Raw genomic sequence first — 20,077 nt, 5'->3', positions numbered from 1 at the left:
TTTTCCATTTTACTTTTTTAATGTCTTAACTTGGAATCTTGACTTTTTTTAACCAACCTGTCCAAATCTATTTCCCCCTTCAGTGTTGTCCAGTTTAACAAAATATCTCTATTACTCATTTGCTCAGATCATAAAACCTGAGAGTTGATCCTCATTTTGTGCTTAATACTTGACATCTGATCTGTTCAGCAATTCCTGTCAGTTCAAGCTTTAATAACAGAGGTTGATTGTGGAGGCTCCTTTAGAAAGAAATACTCCAAATTTAATCACTTTCCATCACCTCTATTGGTACCTTCCTTATCATGTCTTAACTCGACTATTCTAGTGGGCTTCCAAATGGCTTCTGCTTCCAATATTGCCTCCTTTGTAATCTGTTGCCTCTACAGTGAAAATAGCACTCTTTTTTTAAGATTTATTTTTTTTTATGCATATAAGAGCTGGGGTACAGGCCAGAGATTGGGAGGGGTGAGAGGATTCATCAGAGGCAGAGTGCGGAACAAAACAGGCAGACTGACTGAAACACACTGCTGAGGGGAGCAGTGGGCGAGACAGGAGAGGTCTACTTCGCCGTGTGGGTTTCTCCCTTGCCAGCTGGGGATCTAACTCGTGCTGCAGAGGCTGCAGATTGCTTCATAGTGCGGTGCTTAACCCCCTGCACCACCAGGGAAGCCAACAATAGCACTCTTTAAAACTTGTAAATCAGATCTTGTCATTCTCCACCTTGAAAACCTTTCCACTGGCAGTCATTGCTTACTACCCTCTGTTTTTCTTTTCCACTGCAGTAAAACTGGTTTATATTTCTTCTGGAATGCTCTTTCTCCAGATTTCACTTTGTTAGATTCTTTTCTCTGATACTATTGCCATAAAAAAGTCTTCCCTGTGGTCTCCCTGGTGGTGCAGGGATTGAGTCTCAGCACTGTTGGGTTATTACCAGTCACTGCGATGCGGGTTGGATCCCCAGCCAGGGAGCTAACCCACATGGCACAGCAGACCTCTCCTGTCTTGCCCGCTGCTCCCCTCAGCAGTGTGTTTCAGTGGATCTGCCTGTCCGACTCCTTACTCTGTCTCTGGTGAATCCTCTCACCTGCTAACCCCTGCACCTCTGGCCTTCACCCCAGTTCTTGTATGCATAAATGGAAAAAGTTAGATCTTTGGAAAAAAAAGGTCTTCCCTGTCTAAAATACCCTAATTTTTCACATTTTTCTTGCCCTCTTTCTTTTTCTTTGCAGTGCATATCATTAGTTAATATTTGATCATTCATTTGCTCACTTTATTGTCTCTCAACTTTTGTCTACCAAAATATAATTTGAAAGAGCAAGAACTTTTTCTCATTTATTGCCATATCCAAAACTCCAAGCAATGCCTGACTCATAATAGGTAACCAGAAAGAATTTGTTGAAGAAATTAATGAAATTATTCTGATATATATTCCCAGATAATTCTTCCTAGAGTTCTGCACTTAAATATCTGCCCAGCTAACTCACCGCCCATTCTCCCACTTCCATGTCCTTCTCCCTGCATTCCCTCCTCCAGAGAAAAAATATTAGGGAAAACACAACTTGAGTGTCTTCCATATCATATCCAACAGATTTAGATTCACACTCCAAAACCCTCCATGATTTTATCCCATCTTTCTTTGAGTACCAAAAATTTTTGTGATAGACTGTTTATTTTACATTTAAACCTAAATAACCATTTTATTAATATCAAAGCTTAACTTTAAAAAATCATTCATCTTGATTTAGATCACTCCCTTGATGGACCCCTTACAAATGGTGATGGCAGAGAGCCCCGGACAGGAATCAAGAGAAAACTTCTTAGTGCATCAGAAGAAGATGAAAACATGGGAAGAGAAGAGAAAGAGAAAAAAGAAACAAAGGAGAAATCACATTCATCTTCCTCAGAGAGTGGAGAGTTAGGATCCAGTTTAAGTTCTGAAAGTACCTGTGGTTCTGATTCTGACTCTGAATCAACTTCCAGAACAGATCAAGATTATGTAGATGGAGACCATGACTATAGCAAATTCATACAAACCAGGCCTAAAAGAAAACTAAGAAAGCAACATGCCAATGGAAAAAGAAACTGGAAGATGAGAGGCACAGGAGGAAGGGGCAGATGGGGTAGATGGGGTAGATGGAGTAGGGGAGGCAGAGGAAGAGGAGGCAGGGGCCGTGGGGGTCGAGGAAGAGGTGGAGGTGGTAGTAGGGGGAGAGGGAGAGGGAGAGGAGGAAGAGGCGCTTCTAGAGGAGCCACCAGAGCCAAACGTGCACGCATTGCAGATGATGAATTTGATACTATGTTTTCAGGACGTTTTAGTAGACTGCCTCGAATTAAAACAAGAAACCAAGGCAGAAGGACTGTTTTATATAATGATGATTCTGATAATGACAACTTTGTGTCCACTGAAGATCCTCTGAATCTTGGTACATCCAGATCAGGCAGAGTGCGTAAAATGACAGAAAAAGCCAGGGTTAGCCATCTCATGGGATGGAATTATTAACAGTTATTAAATTTAGAATAATTTAAAAATTTCAATGGCCTTCTACTGCAGGGAATTTACCAGGAAATCTACAAAGCAAGTTGTGTGGGGACTTCTGCTTCCTTTCACATTGGTGCTTTTCCATTATGCCAGTATACATTTGTTTCAAGACTTTTGACCTCCACACTTCATTTGTTCAAACAAGCCTTACTCATTAGGCCTTAAATTTAAAGAAAAAATTGCCCCCCACACACACATATCACAGACACACTACAGATTTACTACATTAAAGGAGCATTATTCAGCTTCTTAAGAGTAGCATGACATTTTTATCTCAATGGAATATCCCTCTTTTGCTTTTGTATCACAGAAGTATAGCACCTTCTTATAGAGTTTTATATAGTTTGTTTTTGCCATTTTGATTCCTGTACCCAGTAATAATAACTTTTGCACAATACACCAATCCTAAAGGCAGCTATTAAATGTTTACAGTTTCTATATTGTAAGAACGATCTGGATTATTTTACTCTACCCAGGCCAAACTTTCATGAAATGTACTAAACTGAAGTATATATTTATACTACAGTTTTTTTTGGGGGGTGGGGGGTCCTCGATATGCTTTTCATTGATTTGCTTAATTCATGTTAAAGGTGAGAAAGGGTTGGTGCCTTGTAAATATGTAGCAAATCTTTGTGGTGTGTCCTGATGATGTATGCATTAACTTTATTAAAAAAGAATACTTGAGGTATCAATCTAGACAAGGTGCCAAATGCAAAAGTTTCTTGCATCCATTTTCTTTTCCTGTTATATTTTATTATATTAATAGAACTTGTGTAGCTTAAAAAAAATAATTTAAACATTTGAAAAATCTTCATCCACAAAGAATAGCTTCTCTAAATAGTAGCTCAGCTACCTCTATTAACTACAACTACTGGAAATATTAAGTAAATAGATGCTGTTATTCATTTCTAAGGAAAAATAGAACAAGCTTGGTAGGAATGAGTACCCTAAATTATAAGCTGAGAGGTTGTTAATAATCATTAGCTCTCAAATTAATAGTTGTAATTAACAAACTTTCATAAGTATAGTATGCTCTACCTTAGGCTTTTCTTAGAACATATTTTTAAGTAAACTTGGGCTACTATATCTCTGCTACCACTTACTATTTAACATCTGTGAGTGACTGGTTTTCTTTGAGTCCTAAAATGTAACAAAGTACCTAGATAGAGTTGGAATGTTTTGGGTAGCCAATATTTTGAATCAACTTTTAATAGGTTCTATTCATACCATTCCAAAGGGTTCTTCTGTTAGGGTCTTTCAGAAAAGAACCTTGCTGCACTGCACACTGATATTTTGAGTCATTCTATAGATGGAAAAGTCTTTAAAACATAATGGTATTGTTTGCAGCAATAGAGTGCATGTGAGTTTCAAGAGCAGTTTTACTCCTTAAATTTGAGAGACTTCAAATTCGCTAATTTGTTACTTAGATTTTTGAGGTGAGGGGGACTATAATATTGATTTTTTTTTCTGGTAACAGCAGTTATGTTGCACTTAGATCAGACTTGTGGGATAAAAGAAACTTCTTAATGTATACCTACTAATCCCTGGATATTTCTTAAGCTAATGTGTTTGTGTTATGCTTTCCATTATTTCATGCATCTGAAAATTCTTAAGCGCAGGAAATGGAGTATTCTCATAACTTTTGCTTATTTCGTTGGGTTGGGTAGGGGTTATTCTTGGATTAACATCTTTAAGCAGTTTTTTTTTTTTTTTGGCCATAGAAATATGTTCAGACTTTAAGAAATTATTGTTTTGAATTGTTAATGGCACTAACTTCTGTTGTTGGACAGTAGATCAAGCTGATTTTCTTTTTTCGTTTGTAGTCTTTTTTTCATCAAAGCAAAACTACTTCTGGCTGTAACTCAGCTGCCACTATTTGCCCTAACATATTTTCAGAAGCATTCATATTTGATACTTTACATTTGATTTTGCTAAAATACTACTATTTCAGTTATCTGTCTTTTGATCATTTAGACAAAATTTGTGCCTGTGTTTTTCTGGAATCAATAATCTTTGGCTTACTCTAATCAAAGTGACTTACTTAAAATCATGGATATACCCAAATGTGTATGTATCATGTGTATTTTTTTAGGGTGAAATTTTTGTTGAAATTTTTTTTATGAGGAGCTTACCCCTTGAAATGTAGAATTGCCATTTGTGTGATTGTAGCTATCTCAAGCTTTATTTATAATTTATTTTGAAAAATAAAAATGTCACCTTATTCCCCAAATGTCAAGATTTTCTCAGTTTAGATAATTAGAATAATAAGGCTACAGACATTTTAAACATATTTTATATGTAGTGAAATACTGTGAAAATACTAGTGAACAGCATTTTGCTGTAATGTTAATTTCAGTTATTAAGATTTAAAGAGTTAGTCACCAGATTATGTTAGATTAGCAGAGTTACCATTTATTACAAAATAAAACAGATCACTTTCTGTTTGCATGCAAATTATTTTAGTAAGTGAAAAAAAGGTTTGGAAGACAGAATTTTTAGTTTTATATCTGACTGCCCCCCCATCCCCAATTTATACTTTGCTTTTTTTTCTAACACTGCCTCCAGTGAATGTGTTGTAATTTTTATCACATTGAATATTTTATCACTTTAATTTTTTAGAAGCCCTTTAAACTGAAATTAGATCCAGGTTCAGTCATAGCAAAGCAAGTAGTAAGTGATCTAAAAATTTTGAAGAAAAGTCTAAACCTTAAATGATTGCTACACTTATATTTAGGCCCGTGAGAGCATACACATGTATATGCCTAAATCTATGCTATATATTAATAGTTAGTGAGCTGTAATATTTCTCATTAATGCTAATGATGTTTTAATTCCCAATTTAAGATCTTGGCATGTGTATATATTTATGAAAGTGTGTTTCTTCTATGGCTTGCTATTTGTATCTTGACTACAAGCAATAGGATGCTCTCCAAAACATTCACTAGCCTATTAGCCTAATGATTGTGTGTGTGTGTGTGTGTGTGTGTAGGTGTAGTTTATTTTCCAACTTGACAGTTTATCACAAACATTTAAAAAATATTTTTGCGAGTGGAGAACAGCTGTATTTCACTGTCTACAAGTTCTTTGCCTCTGTTGTAAAATGCTTAGCCTGTGTGTGTGTGTGCACGTGCGTGTGTGTATGTGTGTGCGTGTGTATACACACATATATATATTGCTTGATCATTCTCATTATCCTTCTAGATAAACAGTCTAGGATTTGTCTTACCTCTTTTTTTGGGATTAAATTGCTCTTTTGTTTCTTTTTATTTCCCTTCCTGGAGAACAGTATTGTGCTAGAATTTTACTATATAATACATTGTTTCACCCAGAGGCTAAAAAACAGTAAAATTCATAATCTCATCCTGCACAACCATGTGCTCAAATGTCTAACTCAGCTTTCCAGTACTTTGAAGTAAATTTGAGTGATTTGTCTTTTTTGTTGTAATCCTGTAGATTGTCATTAGACAATAACAGAGTGATTGAAAGGGAAAGATGTGAATGCTACTTCTAACTTTTTGATAAAAACTTTTTGAACATTTTTCAAAATTTGTATGTTTGTGGTAGTGATAAACACCTTATTACTTGTTTATATATTTCGGGAATTATTTTATGCACATTTACCAACTGGTACTTAAAGTTGGAATTTTCACATCTACAAAGATGACTTACATCCTGTATAATTTTCAGTATACTTTAATATCCATCTTTTTGAACAATTACCAACATTTTGAGTTCCAAAATGAATAGTTTAGTTCTGGAGGCAGGGACAGAACTTGACATTAAAGCTCATTGTTTTAAATGTTAACTACATGCCCAACATTTTTGTGGTACATGAGACCTTATGAAATTTTTATTGAAAATAAAATATTCTATGATGACTTTTAAGGCTTGTTTTAAAAATTAGTGTGAAAATATTTTCATGCTTTTTTTTTTGCTTTTCACCTCAGTAAAGTTTCTTTATCAACTTTCAACTACCAAGTTTTGATTAAATTCTAATATAATTTTTTCATGGTGCTGTATTTTATGGAATGTGGATTGCCCTCAAGTTTCTTGACATTTATTTCTTATCTAGCTTATCCTTGGTTAATTTCTTTTCTATCATTCCTCTCCTGCATACTTTTATTTTCACTTCTCTTTGTGCAATGAAGACTGCACCTAATTTAACACACTTCAAGACTGGCAATTTATGATTCATTGATGGGAGAAGTACAGCAGAAAAGCCCTGCAGTTTAGAGTTAAGGTGTATTTGTTTATATGTATGCCCATTTGTTATTCATATACTTGTCTTAATTAAATCTAGAATATGAGACTTTGACTTATAAAAGCATGATAAGTATTTTCTAAAAATAAAACTATTGATACACATTAAAATTGCCATTGGTAACTGAGTTTTAAAAATCACATACAAAAATATTTAGAAACCCAGTTGGGAAATGTGTTTTTACATATGTCATCAGATACACATTAGGCAGTACTATAAATGTTAATTCTTTAAACAATACTGTGGTGATGGCAATCAGTAATTTATTTTTGTCCTGTAACTTATCATCCTTGTCTTTTGTAACCCCTTACACAGTATTAACAAATCTGTACCTTATGTTTGTTCTTAGTGTCCATATATTTTAAGATGGAAATATTCAGTTAAAAGTTGATGTAATGTTGTATATGGGCAAAATGTCCATTAAACTTAAATTCAGTAAAGAAAGGTAAACTAAACTGGCTCGATTTATAAAAGATGTTTTGTTTGGCAGTTGTCAGTCCTTACAAGCAATTATCTTCAACAACAAAAAAAAATTGGACTAATTTGTTGCCATTCTTTATGGGATGTTTACAATAAAATTCCAAGTTGTTTGGAATCGGTTGCACTCTTACTGCTTTATGCTTTGAGTCAGAAAATGGAGATAATTAACAAGAAGAAGGAAAGATAGAGTTACCTTTCTGTTACCCATCTTCAGAGATTACACCATGTAACTCTTGGGTCTTTGTTGTTTCTTTGTCATAGATTTTTTTTTTTAATTATTTGCTTAGTCTGAGAAATTAGGGTGCTTCTAGCTATCAAAGAAAACTAAGACTTTGTTGCCTTAGTCATCGCAGATAATTTTTGGGTCACTTTTAGGTAATAAATATGGTGTTAACATTTTAAGTGTGGGCTACTGGTGCATTAAACAAAAGCCTGCAAAGCATCAGTCAACATTTTGTTTTGTGGAGCTTTTTGAAATGAATAGAATAGATTTCTAATGACTTTATGGCTTGTGAGTTTTAACAGCTGAGCTATGAACCTCTGGCATTTTAATTACAGAAAATTTGCCCAACAGAGGCAATTACATAAATGTTATAAATGGTGCTTTAAATCAGTGTTAAGTGAAGGAGGGAAAGAAGTGAAGTGAAAGGTGACAAACTAGGAACTGAAAACCTTAATGAGACTATTCATCCTAGTTGTGCATCCATATGCCTACCCAGAATTTTCTTCCCAGTGACAAGAACCCCACTCAATTGAAGGTAAGTAAGCAGACCAAAGACTGGACTGTATGTTTTTTTTTTAAAACCTATAATATTTGTTTTGTGGATTTAGAATCAAGAAATAGGGCATTTGGAAAAAAATGCCACCTCTATCTTCTGTCATTGTTTCTCCTGACTATGAAAGTCGACCAAATGTTCATGATATTTGAAGGTTGAAGTGTAGATGCACTATTGGACATTTGTGTTTAGTTGCTTAATTGAAGATAATCCTTTTTAAAGGTATGAAAGTGTTACATTAAAAATCCTTTATTAGCAGGCTTTGGTGTTTTCTGACCACCTATTCGATATTTTTAACTAGAAAAAATTTTAATTTTAAAATATTCTAGCATTATTCAAAAGAGGATCCTTTTTTTGTTGTTGTTTCCTAGTTGATGGGGGTCAAGAACAAATTTACGCTCTATTCTCTTTATTATATGCCCCTGACAATTTAAAGCTACTTCCCAAAAATGCATATAATAAGTTTATTCTAGTATATTGAGGCTATGAGTTGGTTTTCTTAGAATTTTTATGCCTATGTACTTGCAGTTGTTAGACACTTCTTTCTTTATATACACTTGAAGGATTTTTTATGCTATTGCTGGCAAACCAAAATGAACATTTTAGAGAATTTTTTTTTATAATGTTAGTATGTTTTCTTTGCCAACTGTGGCAATTGCCTTAATAGTTGCCTTTCATCTGGAGATTACAAGTATGCAGTAGATAATTTTAACTAAGTTACTATTACAAGTTAAAGGTTAACTTGCTATTGGAAAATTTTAAAAACAAATTTCTGAAGCTAGTATCCTTTCATAAATTTGTAAATGTTGAATTGTGAAGTGTGCACAACATGTTTATGATTCTCTTTAATGTTATAAGTTTTATAGTAAATATTGAAGAAATGAAAATATTTGAAATTGTTTTCTTTAGGTTATTAATGGTAGAATTTATTTATTTTGGGAGTGTTTTTGCTGTTGATTTTTGTCATGTTACTATTCTAAAATTTGTATAACAACATGTTAATTTTTATGTCTTTTTCCCCCAATTTTATGATTTGCCAGTTCTTTTAATATATATTAGGAATTTTGTGTACACTGTCAAATCAGTTAAGGCAGTAAGACTCTTAAGGTGTTACTTTATTTTTTTAAGAATGTGTAGAATATTGTGTTCAAATGAGACTTGCAGCCCAAATCGTATAATGATTATTTTTAAGGGGGTGATATTTTGTTATACTTGAGTATTGCTCCTCTAAAATACTGATGAAGTGGTGGTGATTCTGAATTGTTTTCTATTTGTTAAATTTTTACTTTTTATTTAGCACAAACCTTGTATGTATAAATGTTAATTTCACCTTATTTGACCCTATGGAACAGAAAATAGCATTCCCTTGACATTCTTATCATCACATTATCAAGTGATCCTTTCAGTTTTGGGGTTTGCTGTGCATTCTTATTGTAATTGTGATTAGTAATTCTCATGATTAAGAAAAATAGTATTAAGCGAAGATAATAGTTCATGGGAAATATATATTTTTTTCTTAAAGTGTGTCTTCTGCAAGCTTTACACAAGTATAAATACACATGAAAATTGTAGTGTTTACTTGAATCTTAATGTGAGGATTAGTTCTACTAATATATACATGTGCACTTGAAAGTATACTATACAAAATATTTCTATTATATCTACCTTCCACTTACCTTGCCAGTTGCAAAACCTTTTGAATTTAAGTGAGTTTTAGCTACAGCTCTCAAAGAATTCTTCAGGGTTCTGACTTAATTGTGGATTTAATTTAGTTTTAGGTGTTTTTTTTTTTTGTTTTCTTTTTTTTTAAGTTTTTTTTTTTAATTTTATAGAGGCATGTTTATTTATTTATTTGTTTATTTGCTTGTTTTGTTTATACATGCACTGGGTACAGTCAGAAGCGCGGGAGGGTGAGAGAATTCACCAGAGCCAGAGCAGGGAGCAGAGCAGGCAGAAGGACCGAAGTACACTGCTGAGGGGAGCAGCGGGCCGCAGGAGAGGTCTGCGCGCCATGTGGGACCCTCCTCTGGTGACTGGGGAGCAGCCGGGGATCGAACCGGTGCCGCAGAGGCTGCGGGCAGGTTCGCAACCCAGCGCTCAACCGCTGCGCCACCGGGGAGGCCCTTTTTTTGTTTGTTTTCTTTGAGGTGTTTAATTTTTTTTTTTTTTAATTTTATCACACTCGTTTTTAAAATATACCCCCAATCCAAAATATACGGGTAAAATAAGAAAGGAAAGCTTTGAACTTTTAGAAAGAAAATATTTACTATCTCAACTTAAATGATTTGTATTTTTTTCTTATTTTAAGACTTTGGAGCAGAGCTGGTAGTTGGTGGTAGTGTGAATAACCCTGTAAATGCAGTAAAGCTGAATTTGAACTCTCACTAACTTGAATCATATATATATATATATATATATATATATATATATATATATACAGAGAGAGAGAGAGAGAGTTATATAGTTATTAAGGAAAAATTTTTTAAGTAAATTATCAGGGCTCATGTATTTGTTATATGGTTGATTTCACCTCTGTGTTTTCAAGGAATGAAGTTTTGTACTGAATTTTGAAAAGGCATTAGGTCTACCCAAGTCGTGCTTAGTTCATGGTCTTTACATTAGTCTCATTTATATCTCACAAATGCCACCTTTTCTCCTTAACCACCTTCCACTTACCCATCCTCATCCTGTAAACAAAAATGTTGGTTTCTAACAGATAGTTAAATTATTCTGTCAACAAAAAAATTGCTGTAAAATATCAAACAGAAAGGGAGTAGAAAATAGAGTATTCTCTCTGAGCTTGCTGCCTAATTTCTAGTCAGTCACTTTTTTTTAACCTCCAAGTAGAAAAGTTAATTTTCCTAGCTGGATAGAACAGGTCAGATTTTTCTAACTGATTATACATACACTAATCTTTACTTGTGTTAGGAGAATATAACCAAAAGTCTGGATTGGATTGGAGCCTTGTGTGTGTACAGTTGGATACCATTCTGTGACCTGGTCTATGTGTTTCATAATGTGTATTAGAAAGAAAGGAGCCTGGGATTAGCTACCATGGTTATAGTGGAGAATAAGGGGATAAAGGAAAGCTAAGGGGAAATATTGAGCTCTTTCTAAGATCTGTCTTATATTTTGGAAGGTGGTAGTTAGGGATTAAAATATTTGAAGAGCGGAATGGGGTTTGGAGAGTTAAATGGGGAAGAAATAACCTAGTTTTCAGGATTTAGGTATCAATGTCTTCAAGCACAGTTTAGGGGACATCCCACATTCATTTTGATTTTTAGAGGAAGGTATTTTGCAAAGGGATCATTGATGGTGATGGTGGGATTTTAATGTAAGAATTATTTTATATTTCTTAATAATTCAACCATTTTATGAAGGTATTACTAGCTTCATATTGTAGATGAGGAAATAGATACTAAAAAGCAAAGAAACTTGCCCAAGATCATAGACAATAAATGACAGGACTTATACTAAACTCTGTTTCCAAAGCCTATGTGCTTAACTATTATACATGGCAATTCGCATTTTGCTAGTGTTAGACTTGCTGAATTACTTTGGCCAAGTCCCTTTTCTTCATTGGCTTCAATTGTCCTTAGCTGTACAAGGCTTAAGTTGATTGATAAATTATTTCTAAGGTATTTGTAATCTTATTCTTTTAAATTTCTTGCTTATCAATTCTTTATAAATCAATCTGCAAAATACTTCCATCTTGGTAAATTGTATCTCCTTCTGATTGCAGTTGTTTTTTTTTTGGAGACAAATACCCCAATGGAACTGCTTCAAGAGGTTTCAGTTTTCATAAGGAAAGCATTAAAAAAATATAATTCAAAAAGAGTAAAAGAAGTAATTAGAAAGATTGACTTCTAGAATAACAATGTAAGTTGCTCCACTGACTCAGTCCTCAGTAGTGGAAGGTGGTGAAAACTGTTAAAATAAAACCTCTAGAAATGGTTCTAAAAGGAAACAGAAAATAGGAAGAAATCTGTTTAAGAAATTCATGACATTTTGTTAAGATATGAATATGTGGTATTTGAACCAAGAAGGAAAACTACTCTCTCCCTATGTTATCCCAGGTTAGCTTTATTCTAGACAACTGCAGCCACAGATACAGGTTCTCTTTCCCCCAGCTCTCAGACTATGGGGTTTTTCCCAGGTAGGAGCAGGACATCAGCATTTCTCATCCTGCCATCAGCTATGTGTTACTGAGTCCCAGTGAGTGAGTGACAGGTGGGGGCTCCGTTCTACCCAATCCATTCCCTTCTACCCTTCCATACCAATTATGGAATAAATACTCTAACTTGGTGCTATGGACTGAAGCCTCGATTACCTTTGCCATAGTTCATGAAGTGGTGGTTCTATACCAAAAGACCTCAGGCTGATTTCCCTGTCCCCATTAGTGCTCAAGTCTTAAGTATGGAGGTGATACTCAGAAGCTTGGCAGCACACTCAGCACTAGCTGCAGCCTTGGCTTAGATATTTTGCCAGTGGGGAAGAAGGGGGGAAGTTAGTGGAAGCAGGACATAAAACAGCTTCTAATCTCTTTCCAGAGGAACTGATATATTTGCAAGAGACCTGAGAGTGCTGCTCAAGACCAGTGGAATGTGATGGAAGGCAAGTGAGAGGAGATTTAAGAAACTAAACTAAGCAGGCTGGTATGCAGGAGAGAACCAAGATGTAAGATAATTGGGAAGAACTCTCCTAAAGGTCAGAATAAATATCAGATACCTCAAAAATTTTCTTTATAGAACAATTTACAGCACAAATCATTGCTGAAACCATTTGTGCAGTCAGCCTATAATTTATGACATTTAATAGCTGTGTGCAGTTAGGGACAGAGAGAAAGATACCCCTACCTAAACTACTGTTATTCTAGGGGGATTCTGGGCATGCAAGAAGGTGAACCTCCATGAGAAGTAACATTAGACTCTTTGACATTATGGAAGGAGTACAGAAAGTTGGTGTGATATACAATATGAAAATTTCTGTTTCTATGCACTGTCAGTGAAGAATTCACAAATTCAGAAATACAAGAGAACAGTTTCATTTACAGTATCAAAAATAAAAAATACTTAGCCTCTACAAAAGAAGACCTTCACAATGAAGACTACAAAACTTTGAATGAAATTAAAGAACACTAAAATAAATAAAAAGATACCTGTGTTCATAGTTTGGAAGACAATATTAAAATGGCAATATGCCCCAAATTGATCTACAATTTCAACTCAATCTTTAGCAAAATCCCAGCAGAAACTAGAAATTTACGTGGAAATGCAAGGGATCCAGTTCAGAAAAGAATGCATTTGGAGTATTCAGACCTCCCAATTTCAGGCATTACTAAAACCTCCTATAAAATTGGTATTGACATAAATATAAACTGGAATTAAGAGTCCAGGTAAATCATACATATATTATCAGTTGATTTTTGACAACGTTGCCAAAACAATTCAATTAGGTGCATGGGAATGTTTCATATTATGGTAAGTAATGGTTCCACAACTATGTACATATACTAATTAAATTTAAAAAAAGTCCCTTCAACAAGTTGCTAGGACAACTGTATATCTACTTTCAAAGGAATGAAATTATACCACTATATTACTGTACATAAAAATTAACTCAAAAGTGGATCATATGCTTCAAAGGACACTATCAAGAAACCGATAAACCACAGAATGGGAGAAAATAGTTGCAAATAATATACCTAATAAGTATCCTAGTATCTTAAATATATAAAGAGCTCAACAAAAAAGGTAAGCAAATCAAATTAAAAGTGAGGAAAGGATCTGAAAAAAATATTTCCCCAAAGATGATAAATGTCTAATAAACCCATGAAAAGTTGATAAATATTGTTAGCCATTAGGGAAATGCAAATCAAAACCACAGTAAGATACTACTTTCTATCTGCTAGTATGGCTATAATAAGGACAATAACAAATATTTGTGAGGCTGTGGAGTTTTTAGAACCCTTATGCACTGCTGATAGAAATGTAACTGCAGTTGCTTTGGAAAACAGTTTGGTAGTCCTTCAAAAAGTTAAACATAGAGGGCCTCCCTGGTGGCGCAGCGGTTGAGCGCTGGGTTGCGAAGCTGCCTGCAGCCTCTTCAGTGCCGGTTCGATCCCCGGCTGCTCCCCGGCCACCGGAGGAGGGTCCCACATGGCGCGCAGACCTCTCCTGCCGCCCGCTGCTCCCCTCAGCAGTGTGCTTCGGTCCTTCTGCCTGCTCTGCTCCCTGCTCTGGCTCTGGTGAATTCTCTCACCCTCCCGCGCTTCTGACTGTACCCATTGCATGTATAAACAAACAAACAAAACAAACTGACAAATAAATAAATAAAACATGCCTCTTTAAAAAAAAAAAAAAGTTAAACATAGAGACAGCAGATTCTGGCAAATCCACCCCAAGGCCCAAGAAAACTGAAAATGTTTCCACACGAAAGTTTTACACAAAATTTCACCACAGTATTATTCATAATAGCCAAGTGTAAAGACAACCGAAATGTCCATTAACTAGTTAATATATTAAAAAAATGTGTACTCATTGAATAGGATATTTTTGAGCCATAAAAAGGAATGAAGCACTGATACATGCAACATAGATGAACTGAAAAATATGCTAAGTGAAAAGCCAGTAACAAAAGTCCACTTATTTTATGATTCCATTTATATGAAGTGCCTATTCTACAGGTACTGCATATAAATAGTATATAAATATAAATACTTCATATAAATAGACTAGGTTTGGCTGGAGAGGGTGGAGGTGTACTTATAGGTACAGTGCTTCTTTCTTGGTGCATAAAAATGTTTAATATTATGGTAAGTAACGGTTGCACAACTGTACATATACTAAAAACCATTATAAAATGTGTAAGTCACATTTTATGGTTTTAAAGTATATCTAAGACTTATAAAATGTATATACTTCCTTAAAAAAGGACAAACCAGTAAAATTAGATTAACAATTAAAATGTTTTAAAATAAGTTGAAATCATGTTTCTGGCCTCATTTTAATTTTTTTCTTCTCACAGTTGAAAAATTCAAGACAGAACAAAAGTGAAAACTGAGAGGACTGCCTTGTCCTGCTAATTTACGACCATTGCCCCTCTTCCACATAATCCACCAGATCTTTGTCAACCACCAGTAATAACAGAATGAAATATGAGTGGTATCCAGAAATAGTTATGTGGAAAATAGCAATAGGCTCCTGGATACAGCAAATAATTTGCCAAAGAATACTTACCCATCAGTGTTCAAATACAGGTCAAACTGATTTGAGGAGTGGGATATTAGCACAAGGGTATCATCATTTTTGGCAAGATGGAAGCCTAGTCCTGTGACCAGGGGGCTCTCTGAGCTGTGACAAGAGGTGTTTATCTCCGGCTTCCTGGGGAATGCAGAGTGGAATACCAAGGCCACCTTAAATGGATATTTCATATTTGGAAATCGGGGGGTAAAGGGAGTCATCATTCATCATGTGATATGGTGGTATGAAATTGTTAATGAGACTCATCAAAATAGATTGACATTTCTTTGAGGCCCAAACGCTTCCATCATCCTGGCTATTACAAACTCTGACCCTTTCCTAAGGTTACAATTTTGAAGTCCTAATACTAGTTGCTTCATTCTTCCTCCAGAAGTGCAAGAAGCAGATTTGAGTAAAGAGGCAGGGAAGTGACCATAAAATTGACACTACCAAACTATACATACTTCCTTTCTTTGACGCCAAACCTCAGTTGTTTCAAAGAATGAAGGCTAGGGGTAATATGGTAAAAGGCCTTTAGGTGTATTGCAGTTCATAAGTGGCTTACCATTTATGGTAACCCTGGCCCAAAGTATCTCAGTCTTGACCCCTAAAACATAAGCCCATATGGTTTTTAAAGTTCTTTAAAAAAATAAAATTCCTTTTTTTCCTATTGCAAAACACTTCAATTGAAAGCATCACAAAATTCAATATTTCTGAATCATGTTCCTTTTCATCAGTAGTGTCTTCAGATTATTCCAAACATACATATGTAGTAAAAGTTATAAACCTAACTCTCCTACACTGCTGGTGGGAATGCAAACTGGCCCAGCTACTATGGAAAGCTGTGTGGAGGTTCCTCAGACTACTAAAATTGGAACTACCATATGACCTAGCAATTCTACTCCTAGGGATCTACACAAAGGACACAAAAACACTAAATCAAAAGGACACCTGCACCCCTGTGTTTATTGCAGCACTATTTATAATGGGTAAGACTTGGAAGCAACCCAAATGCCCAAAAATATATGACTGGAGCAAGAAGATATGGTACATATACACAATGGAATACTATTCAGCAATCAAAAAGATAAACTAGTGCCATTCGCAGCAACATGGATGGAGCTGGAAGGGATTATGCTTAGTGATATAAGTCAAGGAGGGCCTCCCCGGTGGCGCAGCGGTTGAGCCCTGGGTTGCGAAGATGCCCGCAGCCTCTGCAGCACCGGTTCGATCCCCGGCTGCTCCCCGGCCACCAGAGGAGGGTCCCACATGGTGCACAGACCTCTCCTACCGCCCGCTGCTCCCCTCAGCAGTGTACTTCGGTCCTTCTGCCTGCTCTGCTCCCCGCTCTCACTCTAGTGAATTCTCTCACCCTCCCACACTTCTGACTGTACCCAGTGCTTGTATAAATAAATAAATAAATTAATTAATTAATTAAATGAATAAATAAATAAATATTTAACAAAAGAAGTCAGAAGGAAAAAGAAAAATATCAGATGGTTTCACTTATAGGAAGAATATAGGGCAACCAAATAAGGGATCAGGGTGGAAATAATAACAAAAAACCACAACAAAACAAAACAAAAACAGACAACTATAAATCAGACATTCTGCAGGAGAGAGGGAGGGAGAGGGATCAAAACAAAGTGGGAAGAGCACAAGGGATTATGGTGATGGTGCAAGGGTGAATTGGTGGTGGAAATTCTATGGGGACTACACCTGAGAAAAAGCAAACACTGTAAAAAAATAATGTAAAAATATATTAATTAATTAAAAGTTACAACCAATGATCACATTGCACTTATAATGTGATTTATTTCTGATGACTTGTGCCCCATCACAGAATGAGGGACTTGTCATTTAATTCTTCTGTAAAACTAAGACTCTTTCTTAGTAGATTATACATAGTGTTTTAACTATTTTGATATTAAATTGGGCTGAGAATAAAATCCAAACTCCTTACTATGAATTACAAGAACTTTTATGATATAGTGTATGTGCTCTTTTCTTCTTTTACCTCACAGATTTTCACTTTGCATTCCCTCTGCGTGGATCATATTTTGTTTTGCTTTTTTCAAATTTCATTGACTTGCCAGTTATTTATTGATACATAACTATAATTTAGGGAGTACAACTTCACAACTCCATATGTGCACATACTTCATTCATCTAACACCAAAGCTCCAATGCTAATTCCATATCACCTGCCCCCCTCAACTCCTCCTTTATATCACTCCATCCCCTATGGCAATCAGTATACTTTTATCATCTCCTATGTGTATCAGTATATTTTCATCAGAGTCTATGAATTATGTTTTCTGTATTTTGCCAGTTTGTTTTCTTTAGTTATTCCACAATGAATGACACCAACTCGCAACAGTCAATTTCTTATTAGCATAATCAATGAAAGGTCTAACCATTTTGTCCCAAAAAGCATATCCTCTTAGATGAGAAATATTGCATTGAGTATTCTACAATTTCTTTGTCCATTTGTTCATTGGACATTTAGGTTGGCTATTGTGAATAATGCTGCTGTGAATATGGGTATGCATAAAGCTTTTCATAGTTAGCATGGTTTTTATTCTGTAGGTAAATATCTAGAAGTGGTGTTACTGGATCATATGGTATTGCCATTTTTAATTTGTGAGTAATCTCCATACCATTTTCTATAAAGGATGCACCAAATTGCATTCCCATCAACAGTGGATGAGTGTTCATTTTTCTTTATATCCTTGCCAGTAATTGTTTCCAGTCTTTTTTTTTTATTTATATAGGCCATTCTCATAGAAATGAGGTGACATCTCATTGTGGTTTTGACTTGAATATCCCTCATAATAAGTGATGGGGAGCATTATTTCATGTGTCTGTAGGCCATTTGAAAGTCTTTGGAGAAATGTCTATTCAGGTACTTGCCCTTTTTGTTTTTTCATTGGGTTATTTGTTTTTTGTTGTTGAGACATATGTGCTCCTTATATGTTTGGAAAATTGACAACCTGTCAGAACTGTGTTATATAACTATCTTCTCCACACCGCCTCAGGATGAGTCCCCACAGAATTTCCCTCCCCAAGGCATCCTGGCATCATCACAACAGTCCCCTGCTCTCCTCCCTCCCTCCCACCGATCCCTCTCCCTCCTCCTATCCTGCAATATGTCTCCAATTCATAAAGGTCTGTTTCCGCTTTGTTGTGTTTTGTACTGTTATTATTTTTTTTACACTAACGTCTTATTTTGTTCCCCTATATTCCTGTTAAAAGTGAAGCCATCCGATATTTTTCTTTTTCCTTCTCACTTATTTCACTGAGCATAATTCCTTCTAGCTCCATCCATGTTGCTGTGAATGGCATGAGTTTATCTTTTTTGATTGCTGAACAATATTCCATTGTGTGTATGTACCACATCTTGATCCAGTCATCAATTTTAGGGCAGTTGGGTTGTTTCCAGGTTTTACCTATTGTAAATAGTGCTGCAATAATCATAGGTGTACAGGTGCTCTTTTGAATCAATGTTTTTGTGTCCTTTGGGTAGATCCCTAGTAGTGGAATTGCCGGGTTATATGGTAGCTCCATTTTTAGTAGACTGAGGAACCTCCAGACAGCTTTCCATAGTGGTTGGACCAGTTAGCACTCCCACCAGCAATGTAGGAGAGTTCCTTCTTCACCATATTCTCGCCAACATTTGTTGTTGCTTTTTTGATATGTGCCATTCTTACTGGTGTAAGGTGGTATCTCAGCGTGGTTTTGATTTGCATTTCCCTGATTATAAGGGATATTGACCATTTTTTCATATGCCTGTTAGCCATTTGCATTTCCTCTTTGGAGAAATGTCTTTGATTTCTACTGAGTCTGTTGTGATTTCTCCTCTTTCATTTATAATCCTATTTATATGTGTTTTCTCCCATTTTTTCTTTGTGAGCCTGGTTAGAGGTTTGTTTATTTTGCTTATTTTTTCAAAGAACCAACTTATGGTTTTGTTGATCTTTTGGATCGTTTTTTAAATTTCTATTTCATTTATTTCTGCTTTGATTTTTATTATTTCCTTTCCTCTACTGGCTTTAGGGTTTTTTGGGTTTTATTTTAAAGATTTATTTATTTATTTATACAAGCACTTGGTACAGTCAGAAGCGCGGGAGGGTGAAAGAATTCACCAGAGTCAGAGCGGGTTGCAGAGCAGGCAGAAGGACCGAAGTACACTGCCGAAGGGAGCAGCGGGCGGCAGGAGAGGTCTATGTGGGACCCTCCTCCGGTGGCCGGGGAGCAGCCGGGGATCAAACCGGCACTGCAGAGGCTGCGGGCAGCTTCACAACCCAGCACTCAACCGCTGCGCCACCGGGGAGGCTTTAGGATTTTTTTAATTGTTCTTTTTCTAGCTCTTTGAGATGTGAGATTATGTTTATTTGAGTTCTTTCTTGTTTCTTGATGTGAGCCTTTATTGCTATATACTTTCCTCTTATTACTGCTTTTGCTGCATCCCATACATTCTGAAAAGTGGCGTGCTCCTTATTGTTCAACTCAAAGTATTTTTTAATTTCTTCTTTGATCTCAGTAGTCCAGTAGTCTTCCAGTAGTGTGGATTTCAATCTCCATGAACTTGGAGGGTTCCTTGTTTTCTTTTCATGATTTATTTCTAGCTTGATGACTTTATGATCAGAGAAGATAGTTGGAATGATTTTGATCTTCATGTATCTGTTGATGTTTGTCTTGTGGCCCAGTATCTGATCGATTCTAGAGAATGATCCATGCACACTTGAGAAAAATGTGTACTCGGATTTTTTGGGGTTCC

The 20,077-nt window shown here is 35.6% G+C and overlaps 1 protein-coding gene across 1 annotated transcript in view; it reads left to right on the top strand.

The window, feature by feature from the left end:
* BRWD3 (bromodomain and WD repeat domain containing 3) overlaps positions 1 to 2,500 on the top strand; it is a gene marked incomplete at both ends in the record, with an annotated part of 168,940 nt that extends 166,440 nt beyond the window's left edge. The window contains one exon of the mRNA XM_084259146.1: positions 1,746 to 2,500. Coding sequence (XP_084115272.1) covers positions 1,746 to 2,500 — 755 coding nt within the window. The remainder of the gene's footprint in view (positions 1 to 1,745) is intronic.
* Between the last annotated feature and the right edge of the window lie 17,577 nt (positions 2,501 to 20,077).

The sequence above is a fragment of the Talpa europaea genome (genome assembly GCF_964194135.1).
Source record: "Talpa europaea genome assembly, chromosome: X".
NCBI lineage: Eukaryota > Metazoa > Chordata > Mammalia > Eulipotyphla > Talpidae > Talpa > Talpa europaea.
This window is presented reverse-complemented; position numbering and strand designations above follow the sequence as displayed.